At 32.7% G+C, this 12,482-nt stretch overlaps 1 protein-coding gene across 11 annotated transcripts in view; it reads right to left on the bottom strand.

The window, feature by feature from the left end:
- The window catches only part of ADGRG6 (adhesion G protein-coupled receptor G6), a 142,194-nt gene that overhangs the window by 49,351 nt on the left and 80,361 nt on the right, over window positions 1-12,482 (bottom strand). For 8 of the 11 annotated variants that reach the window (XM_063666662.1, XM_054492668.2, XM_063666667.1 and 5 more), the window contains exons 6-9: window positions 11,672-11,755; window positions 5,114-5,199; window positions 2,479-2,531; window positions 1,529-1,591 (exon numbers count right to left, since the gene is read on the bottom strand). In XM_063666662.1, coding sequence (XP_063522732.1) covers window positions 1,529-1,591; window positions 2,479-2,531; window positions 5,114-5,199; window positions 11,672-11,755 — 286 coding nt within the window. The remainder of the gene's footprint in view (window positions 1-1,528; window positions 1,592-2,478; window positions 2,532-5,113; window positions 5,200-11,671; window positions 11,756-12,482) is intronic. The other 3 variants (XM_063666666.1, XM_054492670.2, XM_054492672.2) reach the window with 1 other exon arrangement.

Genomic DNA, 12,482 nt, shown 5'->3' with positions numbered 1-12,482 from the left:
GGTATACCATTGGCTATATCTACCAAACCCAGGGCTGTCCCGATCGCTACACAAAGTGTCCAGCAAAGGGATCCTGATTGCCGCTGGATCCATTACTGAAGATGCAATATGTCCTAACAGAAAGGATTGAAAAAAATTATTTGGTTAAATAGTGGAGAAGAGTTCTGTCACCTTCAAGAATACAGTACTGAAATATACTACTGTGTTTTCATATCATAAAGAAAAAATTATAATAGCAGAAAATAAAAACAAGTTTCCCTAATCAGATGGCTCAATCCAGTCCATTTAATATGTATACAAAAATGGCATCTTTCAATATAACTTTCAAAACATTTGTTTTTCTAGTGTTGAATTGAAAAGAAAACAAAAGCTCTCTGGTCAATTCTCATATGAAATTTTATCTTCTCATAGTAAGAAGATATCACCTGAAAAGAAGCAAGCTCCGTCATCAGGGCTGTATATCCATAAGATTTAATTCAGTCTATTGAGATCCAGCAAGACTTATAGAAACTTTTGCTTCACAACAAATTTTTTAAAAATTGTATGGAGGCCAGATATGACATCTCACGCCTGTACATGTAATCCCAGCACTCTGGGGGGCTGAGACAGGAGGATTACTTGAGGCCAGGAGTTTGAGATGAGCCTGAGCAACATAGCGAGACCCAGTCTCTACAAAAACAGTATTTTAAAATTTAGCCAGGCATGCTAGCACAGGTGTGTAGCCCCAGCTACTCAGGAGGCTAAGGCAGGAGGATCATTTGAGCCCAGGAGTTCAAGGCTGCAGTGAGAGATGGTCACACCACTGCACTCCAGCCTGGGTGACAAAGTGAGACTCCGTCTCAAAAAAAAAAAAAAAAAAAAAGTCTACAGAGATGCAATACATGACCTGAATAATAAATACAACTAAATTTATTCCATTTGGAAGTTTAGGGTTTTTTTGTTTGTTTGCTTTTTTGTTTGTTTGTTTTACATTTGATCCTTACATGGGTTTTTTTTGTTTGTTTGTTTTACATTTGATCCTTACATGCCAACTGGTCATATACGCTGGACACATCCATTAAATTACCTGCATGATTAAGGCATGATCCTGATCTAAATTTTAAAAGGGAGACTTCAGAAAATTAGCTAATAGCTTTAAATGCTGAAAATATTTAGGCATCTATTATCCATATTATTAGATGTTATCAGATATAAACACTTTATTTAAAGCTATTTTTTTTGAAGGTACCTTTGCAATTTCAAATAAGAGGCAATGGGTTATCATAAATAAACGGGAAATACTAAAAATAATAATCCATCCATTTTAAATGCCCTATTTCTCAATTATTTTTCATTGGATATACATTACTACCCAGTCTGTTATATTACAGTTTTAACTACAAGAAAAAAGTAGTGTACAGTAATGCTAAAGAAATAACTGTGCTATGTGATTTTTTCTTTCCTATCTAATTGTTTTCATTTCTCTACCAGATAAAGTAGTGAGCAAGAGAAAGAATGTTACACTCTTTATAAGACTTTGTCCCGTTACCTTGGCTCATTCTCAAGGCTTCTCTTGACTTTAATCTTGTCCTCTCCAGCACTCAGGTGAAAACTAAAAACACAAATACATATATTCATTAATCCACCTCACCAACTGCATCATCAACAATAAATTTTGGGGACCTGAAATAAAGAGACAGAATGGGAATTCTAAGCCAATATTTCCAAATGTGTGTCCTGAGGTTCTAGCCTCTTTCACAAAGCTAGGCAACTGTGTGCTTTTGCTCTGTTTTGAAGATTCACAATTCATATTATTAAAGAAATTGAGACGTTCTGATAAAAAAATCTGCTTCAGTTTGTACAATGACCTACTTCCTGAACTTATATGACAATTTGACCCCTTTTCTGTGTTATTAAATCTCTTATCTTCACAGGATATACGTTCAAGGGTCATGACATAAACTTTAGGAAACTAGTTCAGGTATAGAACTATGAAAACAAGGTATACGGGAGGATATATGGACAATACGAATTGCTAAAGATTAGTGGAGGATTTAAATATAAATACAGTGAAGGATAATTTCAAAAAGTTAGGTTGCAATCAGACTGTTGATGTACGAGATTAGATCTGGAAAAAAAAGTGGTCTTGAAATGGGTACACACAACCAGGGGGTGCTCTAGGTGATCCACCAGGGTGTGAGAAGAAACTAACAACTTCTATTTATATTTAATTATCCGATTTTAATTTTTGACACATTATAACATGATTTAAAACAAATATGAATTAACTGGAATGCATGATCAAAACAGTTTAAAACCATTGCTGCAGCATGGAGGTTTTTTGTGCAATGAACTAATACACAGTTGTTTTAGAAAGATTATGTATATAGTAGCTATGTGTGTGTATTTGTATGTATATTTTGGTACAATCAGAGAGACAAATAGTAGCATTAAATTAGACACTACTTTTAACTTATCAAATAATTTATTCTGTCTTACCTGATATTAATGACATAAACCATGTAGTTCCAATTTTGGAAGGTTGAATTGAGCTGGAAAACAATGGAAAAGGCTGAGTTTTGCTAATACCTTTAAAAAATATCTAATTCAAGTTTCTACCTAAAACATAAGTTGTTAAATGAGACAAGACCCTGGGAAAATCCTGAAGAGTTGGAGGAGTGAACAGTTAATGGATCATTGTAACAGTTAATGGATCACTGTATACCAAGAATTTGATAAATGTTATTCCTTTCAATCCTCACAACAACCAATGAAATAGGTATTATCCCCACATACTCCATAGTCTTATATATAAAGAAACTGAGCTTTCACAGATAAGAAATGGTTTGCCCAAGATCACCCAAGTAAGCAGTAGCAGATGCCAGATTGGAACCCAAGTCTGTCTGTTTGGAAAACTATCATTTCCTCTCTAGCCCTCATATTAAAGAAGATTTGCAATGAATACCTTCTCTATTCTTCATTTAACAAACACTGAGATACACTAAAACATTTTTCTAGTAATTACCATCTCACAATATTAGTAATAAGAAAAATTATAAATTAATAATATAAATTAAAAAAATAAAATAAGTTCAATACTATTGGAACTATGTATGTATTATGTGGTTATTTAGCAGTCTTTATGGTCTCAGCATAAGAGTTTTTAATGAAGCAATGGATTCCTCCAATATAAAGAAGCTTCTATGATGCAGTTTCCCATACAACTGCAAAACAAGATTCCCTCACTGACATGAGAGCCTCCTATTCACACATCACCTCTGAAGAGTGATTTAGGCCTTGTTTCATATACACATTTAGCCTCTCTTTTAAGCATTTCTAAAACTGAATGTAAGTTTTAGGGAATCCTGGCAAAAAAAGTGTTAAATTATTTAAAAATTGTAAATAGTAATAATTTGAAACAGGTACACTATTTATATTTTCTCTGTTATCAAGTATCTGCTTTGGTATCTTGCATTTTAAACAAAAATGTCTAGTAAAATTTAGCTGCAGATGAGAATAAAGCTATGTCGAAAACCATGCATGAAGTAAATATAAATGTAAGCTTATACCTTATCTAGCACAAACTTTCTAGTGAATGCTAAATTTAGATTAATAACATTACCCATTATTTGCACAAATAAGCTAACAGTAGCTTATTTGAGAATGAAAATAATGAATTTTATCTTCTGAAATCATTCTGACTTTAAACAAAAAGAACAATGCTGGAAAGAAAATGGGATACACAGAAAGAATATACTCTTTCTGCAGCCTGCTCTCTCCATTGAGAGGTTAAACATCTCCTAGTGTTTGAATGAGTTACTAATCTCAATGTGGCATTCCCAAAAATCAACAGTAGTATTTTTCTTTTATTTCAGTAGAGGATTTCACCTTTCTCACCAATTTTGTAACAGAGTTATTACCTACTATTGTTACCTATGGTTAACTTTTTTTTAAAGAGTACTGCCTTTAAAATGAAGACTGTTTTCTATCAGTTATTTTTCATATATATATAGATGTGTGTGTGTGTGTGTGTGTGTGTAGCTACCACTTCCTCTCAATGTGTATACTTTCTTTTGCTACCAAAGACACGTTTATCAAACACCAAATATATATGAAAACCCATTTTTCTTATTTCAGAATGTATAGTGACTCAATTCAAAAAAAATTGTTTGAACTGTAACAGCATTATATATAAAAAGAAGTACAAAGTCACACAGTATGCTGTAGGTAGGAAATGAAATAATAGAAAAAATAGAAACCTATGGAAAATACAATTGTTAAGATTGTTATTGTGAAGAAGAAAATGAAAAAATCCCTGTGTTGTATTTGTAAGAAAAAGAAGAAAATAAAATGTTAAATTTTTTAAATTGAAAACTACAAAATGTTCACCAATAGGATACTGGTTAAATAAATTACAGCCTAACTGTCCATCAACAGAAGATCTGCTAAATAAATGACTGAACAGCCACATAATGAAATATTATGCATTGTTTTTTCAAAACAAAAAAAACATGTAGTTCTCTAATGTTGCAAATCTGGCAACAATAAAAATAAGTACGGTATAGAACAGTATGTAAAGTATACTACTTTTAGTGCAAAAAAGAAAGAAAATAAGAATCTATAGTTTAATTTTCTTTCATGTGCACAAAGAAATCTGGAAAAAAGTAGAGAAAACTAATAGTGATTTCCTATTTGCTGTTGGTTATTGGGTTGGTTCCATGCAGATGAGCAGCAAGGATGGGTGGAAGACTTCCATAATGCGTCTTTTCATACTTGCTGGTTTTGATCAAACATTCAAACAATTTTTTAAATAATCTATTTAAAAATATAGCAGAAAATATACGGATCTAATATGAAATACAGATACCTGTTGCCACCAAAATCTATTTCCATTTGTGCTATACTTTTTTTTTTTAAGACATTGATAGTCTATTAGGCTCAGTTCTTATCCTTTATTCAAATGTACTTCTCTTCCTATGCATAAGACAACACCTCACTTACATATCTACTCATATATTTCTAATGAATACCATCTGTGTTTCAGTATGATCTGTGGATTCAGTTAACTAGTCTTTTCCAGATTCCCAGAAGTTAAAAAATTTTTTTAAAAAAGAAAAGTTACAAGCTCACTTACCCATTCTGCCACCTTGCTCTGTACTTTTACCTCAGGGTGACGAAGGATGTTCTGAATCACTACGGATATTCTATAGATAATTCCATCTGCCCATTGGAAATAGGATTAGTCCATTAATTATATGTTTATAGTTATATAATTACCAAACAATTTAAAGTTACGATCATGTAAGTCTTACATAATCATATAGTTTTATTCATAATCACATAATTTACAATATAAGTTAAAAGAAACACCTTCTACATAGGCAAAAAAAATTCTGAAATATTTTGATGTTAAGCTTATTGACCTTCCAACTTCTTAGAAATAGTTATCAATTAGCTTACTCTTATTACTTGCATATGTTTCTTCATATTTTTTAATTCTATAGATTTCTTATATCTACTGTCTGTAATGCGTTAACTGTTTTCTTGTACAATTTGACTTCTTATAACAAGGCATTATGCTTTCTGTGCATTATAAAGAATGACAAAGAGTTTCGGATGTGAAAACTTGAATGAGATCATGTGGAGGAATTAACTTGAAAAAGTAGAACAGGCATACACATACTTACTGCCCTAATTCCTCTCCTTTTCCTCTTTCCCCTGCTTAATAAAACACTTCTATTAAACTAGTAGGCTGCATTTCACCAGACTTTTCATCAAAATTTCTTAAATATGCTCATTTATACCAAAGTAGAGGAAAATAAAGAAACAATATTTGCAGGTAGAATTTTCATTGGACTAAATCACTTTAAAAAGAAAATAAAAAGAAAACCTTATTGTAAAGAAGATTCTGCTTTTTGGGTGGGGGGAAATCTTTAAAGTAAACTGATTTTTTAAAATAAAAATCAAACTCACCAGCAAGGGTTTGCTAAATAGCTGTAAATGGGTGCTTTAGTCAAAGTAGCTAGTGAGAAAAAGACCCTTTTAAATTATGGTAAGTTATAGAGAGAAGAAAATTTTTTGAGTCTCCTTTGTTGATCATCTTTCTTCATGCTTATGTGGGTAAGTCTTAAGTAAAATAGGCACACAAAATATAGAAATACATAATTATAGCAATGTTGAAGAAAACAGTAAAAATTGTGGGGAGGCAGTAGAAAAAAAAATGTAAAAATTTGCCTCTGGGAATTTCCAAATCCACCAAAATGCAAATTCCAGTCCCACTACCAAAGGAATGTCTTTCCAGTAAGAATCAGAGTCTTGTGCTAAATAATATAAATTGCTGCCCCTGGATGTAGTAATATATAAAACTGGCACAAGTCCAAGCACAGGTGAGTTTAATTTATGCAGACTATTTCAATTTCTAAAATTCTTCAGGTATTTTAATGATCTTGACTTTTATATTCCTTTAAAAAATGTTCTGAATGAAAAATATTTGGAGGAACATATAAAACAAATAATAATTCATATAAAGATAACTTTTACACTGTAGATCTCATCATATAAAATCACAGATGTTCTGAATGATTGGGAGGAAATTCAAAATTGCAAGGGTCAAAGAGTTATTTCAGGATCCTGATAATATTCTGTGACTATACAGAAGGTTCCCTACTTATAGTTCAAGATCATTCAACTTTACGATGGTGGGAAAACAACAGGCATTTGGTAGAAACTGTACTTCTAGTACCCATATGACCATTTCACTTTTCACTTTAAGTTCAGCATTCAATAAAGTACATGAGATATTCAACACTTTATTATAAAATAGACTCTGTGTTAGATGATTTTGCCCAGCTGTAGGCTAAGGTAAGTGTTCTGAACGTGTTTAAGGTGGGTTCAGCAAGCTATGATGTTCAGCAAGTTGGGTGTATTAAATGTATTTTTGACTTTTGATATTTTCCAGTATTTTCAACTTACAATGGGTTTATAGGAATGCAAACCCCATCGTAAGTGGAGGAGCATCTGCATTATCAATGCTAGCAGAGTATCTGAAAAGCCACCACTAGATGGAAACCTAAAGCATGCTTTTGTTATAACAGTAGTATTTGTTCCCTCTAAGGAAAATATTGCAAAATTCTAAAAAATCATTGACATTTCTGAGTTTTTAAGAAAGCATCCAAATATTTAAGATGTTTTCTTTAAACACTGTTTCCTGCCCCAGTCCACTTGTTATACTTATTTAAAATTTTTGAACAGTGCAGTAAACAAGTAACCATGAGAAAAGTCCAAGAGTGAACTGTCAAAGCAGCATAAAAAAATATGCCCACTGAAGGGCTGATGAGAAGGGTTTTGGACTACAGCAAAATAATTGGCTTCAACATTGCCATTGGAGGAAATGCATAATTAAGACACACTTATGCAGGATTTTCCATGTTACCATAGCAGTAAAGTTGTCCGCTCTTACAAATGTTAACAACACTCACGGTGTTTTAAAAGCTATTCACAAATTTTCATGTGTTCCAGAGACTTCAAAATATGTATGTCCTATCCTAATAACGACGTCTAGGCCCAAAGAATTTACTATAGACATTAATTGGGGAAAAATGTTTTCAGAATATATCCATTTTCCATTTAGATACTTCTTTCAGTATGTAGAACTTCAAGCAGAAATCACTGTCTGCCATTACCAATGTGGTATCAAAACAACATTTTTTTTGTAGGTCTCGCTCCAATTAATCTTTCCCTTTTTTATCTTCTTACACTTTTTTCAGAGTTTCTTGGAGAATACAGAAATGACACTGCTCTATCTATGCTATTTCAAGGACGTAAAATACAGGTTTGAAATGATAGGCCTATTTGAAAAAATAGATATTAAAATATAAACCAAATGCTAATCTACACACCTGGTTATTTCTTTGAACTAGTGATGAGGCAATTCTATTATGACAGTGGCATTTACAATACGACTGGCATCCTGCAGCTCCTACATACACAATTTCTTTAAGATATATGGCATAAAAAGCTAGAGTAATGGATCCATTCAAATGATCTTAGAAGGAATTTGTTATTTAAACAGCTAAACGTATGTGAGAAACTGGAAGCAGTGTTACAATCTGTACTTACTTGTAAACTAGGTTTTTAGAACAATAATAGAGACTAATGGAGTTAATTCCTTACTTGGGTTGCTTGTGACAACCTCACAAAAGCTTACTATTCAATAGCATTAGTGATGTTTGAAGCAGAGAAGATATGATTTGGAATGGAATAATAATTAGTCCAAGAGCTTTTCTTGGGAATGTAATGGAAAACATAAAAAAGATCATTATTTGTGGGAATCCCCAGATTACCCATATCCTGAAATATCTGTTTGTGAAAAGTAGCTTTAAAGACTTTCTTAATGTACACAGCAGGTCCTCGAGTAACATCATTTCATTCAACAGGGCTTCATTACAAAGTTGATGAGGAGAAGAGTCAATGCCTGGCCAGGTCCTCTGTCTGCGCAGGGTCTGCATGTTCTCCCCATGTCTGCATGGGGTTTCTCCAGGTCCTCCAGTGTCTTCCCACATCCCAAAGCTGTGTACCTTGGATTCACTGGCCTGTCTACATGGTCCCAGTGTGAGTGGGTGTGGATGTGTGTGAGTGTGCCCTGCCATGGGATGGAGTCCTGGCCAGGGCTAGTTCCTGCCTGCTGCCCCGAGCTGCCCGCATGGTTCCAGCCACCCGCTACCCTGAACTGGATGGAATAAGCAGGTTGGAAAGTCAATGAATGAATGGCTACAAATTATTGTAAAACAAAAATTCATAAAGTATAAGATAATCATATAAATGAACGACAATAAATGATACAGTACAAAAGCACTCGGTGAACCCCCATATTGGTGATTGTTTTGGAACTGCTTGGTGGCAGGAGGTGCTCCTCACAATTTTCATTGTGCAAACATTTGTTTCTTGATTTAACCCATCACCGCCGCTAAGACTGCAGTCACTCACTGGCTCACCCAAAATTGGGCAATCAATTATCTTGTTTTCACTAATGTTTCTTAAATGTATGTACAGCTCATATTAACTGCAATGTTTAATATTAGAAGTGTTTCAGTCTTTATTTGGAAGTTTGGTGATGTTTCTGTGACCAGAAATATGCCGTAGGAACTTAACTCTCTTGTTTATATCAATCAGCCTATGGTAAGATTGGTTTCATTACATGTTATTTTACTCAAAGTCAGAATTTCCAAGAACCTATCAATGACATTAATGAGGACTTAGTGTAATTTGAGGTATCAGATAAAAGTCCTATTGCAGACAACAAAAATAACTTTACACAGAAAAACAGGGATATTTCACAAAAGCCAGGAAAACAAATTCTACTGATACACTATGATAAATATATCTGATTATCAAGCAAACTCAATCCCTCTCCTCTCCCCACAATGCAAAATTGTTACTGATTAATTCAGTAAAATTCTGATAGCCAAGAGTTAAAAGGACTGGACAAATTAGATAATAGATTTGACAGTTGTGCCAATCTTTCTTACAGTAAATAAAATAGTATTCTCTAATATATCAGAATGTAAGCCTGAGAATGTTACTCTCTGTTTCCCAAAGAATAAGAAATTGTTAGTATTATATCAGTGATGATAATCCAGGACATGACATTAAATAGCATTTATTCATAAGGTGAGAAAGTAATTCTCTTTTCAATTATTTCAAATTTGATTACATCAAAGAAAAAAATCTTAATATAGTCTGTCTCTAATACTTTGTTAGTCTTCCTTTTTAAAAAGATAATGAAGGCTTCAGGCTCTAAGATGTGAGAAGGCAATAGGATACAGGGAGAATTTTAAAACATTGTTTACATTATATTTATATTCACTTTTTACATCTGTGTTATAACAAGTAGGACTGGTTTCACTTTACAATCGTGAAATAGATTTTCCCAAGTAAACACAAATGTTTACATTAAAAAGTGAGTCAATTTAGGAAAAAAAATCATAGTAAATAGTATAAGTGGTTCAGAGACATGGTAAAAATAACAATTGTTAAGATGGTACACAAATTTGAGAACACAATTTTGAGAATATTTCTGTCATATAATGACCTGAATATTTTTAAACGCTGATGACATTTTGATTAAGAATGATCTGAATTAGATTTTTTTCATTAATGTGGTCAAGACAGACCATTTTAACTGATTCTAACATTTGCTTGCTTTGTTAAAACTCCAATGAAGGTTATGACGCAGAGAGAGATGGCCTAAACAAGGCTTTCTTCAAGAATGTCAGAAATGACATGATTGAGTGAATACAGCTCCACTCCACCAAGTCAAGGACTCTGAAGCACCGTATAAATGTTCTTGGGCAGTAGAGGATGTGTCAATCCTGGAGGGAGAATACCACAGAGGCTCTTTGTATGTTCATACAAAGAGTGAAATACTTAGTTAGAATTATAATATTCCCATCTACTGGCTAGAGTCCATGTGAAATATGCACTGGAAATTTCAGCTGCTGTTGCTTTCTTGGGGGTTGCTGGAATTTTTGCTCCATCATAAATCTCCTTGGTGTAACTACCAGAATAACCATAAACACTCCCTGAATCGATGTCTTTATAACCCTAATGAAATTTATATCTATGTTTCATGTAAAATATTCCATAGTTCCAATTTAAATGTCCTACAGAGGAAATTGATGTAACCTCTGAAGCCAACAAAAAATGAACTATGTGGGTTTCTTTTCTCAGGGTTTTGGGTCCCTGGTGATATATTACAGATGTCTTGGCCTCATAAGCTAAATGATTGGAGTTAAGAAAATTCCTTTGCTTCTAATGCTTCATATTTGAGAATATTACTGTATTCAAAGCAATGGTGTGGTCACCTGATTGGAATTTCTCTTTTATTAGAAGAAACTGAAATTGCTCACTGTGAATTACCGAAAGGCCAGGTATGTCGTTCATCTAGGAACAGGTTAAAGAATTCTACTCACCTGACTTTTCCTCTGTTTATTTTTTACCGTACACTGCTGTATTTGCAAATTATAAATAATAGAAAAGTGTATTTGGAGAAAAAAAGCAAGAAGTATTTGAAGTGACTTTAAGTGTTGTCATTCAAAAATTGATTTGTTTTAGTTGATATATAATCATATTCTATTATTCTTCAGCAAATAAAAACAGAAAGCAAAGTATTACTATGGAAATTGATTTAAATGTCACAAATATATGACCATAAAGTTCACTTAAGTGAGAAATTAAATTATTAATTTCAAAAAATTTCTTTTTTATTATTAATTTCAGAATTATTAATTTCAAAAAATTACTTTTTTGAAATTTATAAAATCCTTTAAAACTTGTTTCCTGCAGCAAATAATCTGACAAAATACCATGGAAATACGTTTTTCTCTGATCTCTATTATGATGCACATTAATGCCTTCTAATTAAATGCCTTTCCCCTAAAACTTCCTTTGAAAAAAATTTTGGCTAAAAGAGCAAAAGAGGAGTACTGGAGATGTACTCATTCCACTGGTCATAAGAATGAGGAACTCAACAGAGTTAAGTGATCTTTATTAATTTTACTAATCTTGTAAACCTACAAATGTACCAATTGACTCCAATAACAGAAACTTTGTTGGAATAATACATATTTCCATCCTTAGAATACAATTTTTTATGTTAGACATACTAAAAATATAAAAGGTAATGATTTCTTACCATTCCTTTGTTTATCGATTCTGTTAGTAACAGGCATGTTAGTGGTGACAGTGGGTGGTGTAGTACTAGGAGAGTTTACAGTAGCTGGTAATAAAGATGAGAAAGATGTAATTTTGCAAAGAGCACATGACAGTTAATTTGGATAAGCAATCTATAATTAATGCATTAAAATATACAGGGGAAGAATGGAAACCATTTTGAAATACAAAAGACTCCAAGGTTGTAATGTATAAGATGAAGCAATGCTTTCTATGGCACATTAAGAATCAGTACACATGGCCTTTGATGCTATAATACACAAGGGTCTGGAGCAAGCACATAGTGATGAGAGAAAGGACATTTTGATTCTAGATTCTAGACCTAGATCTCCATTAACAAGCTGGCAATCACACAGTAAAACACTAAACCCTTCTAGAACTTGGTTTCCTGAGTCTATCAAAAGAAAAAGTTATAGAAAGCAGCCTGTACAGATGTGCAGCTTGAAAGTTATCTAAACTAAGCTTGCCTAATACACTGAGACTAGAGAAATAAACCTCAGAAGAAAAATGTACTTCTTCTTAAGATGAATGTAAAGAAAAAGACAAATGAAATGCATAGACTAAGTTAATCATTTAAAGATTCCAACAAGTTTACTAAACATTGGTGGATAAAAAGTATTTCACAGGGCAAGCTTTATAAGAGAGACATTTTCAAAGTATTATGTCAGATATCCCAGGTGAGAAGAATTTTAAAAATAAAAATAACTTTTTTTAAACTTCAGATCTTGAACTAAACAGAATTACAGATTTTTAAATTTCATATAACAATTTGA

Source organism: Pongo pygmaeus, chromosome 5 (assembly GCF_028885625.2).
Source record: "Pongo pygmaeus isolate AG05252 chromosome 5, NHGRI_mPonPyg2-v2.0_pri, whole genome shotgun sequence".
NCBI lineage: Eukaryota > Metazoa > Chordata > Mammalia > Primates > Hominidae > Pongo > Pongo pygmaeus.
This window is presented reverse-complemented; position numbering and strand designations above follow the sequence as displayed.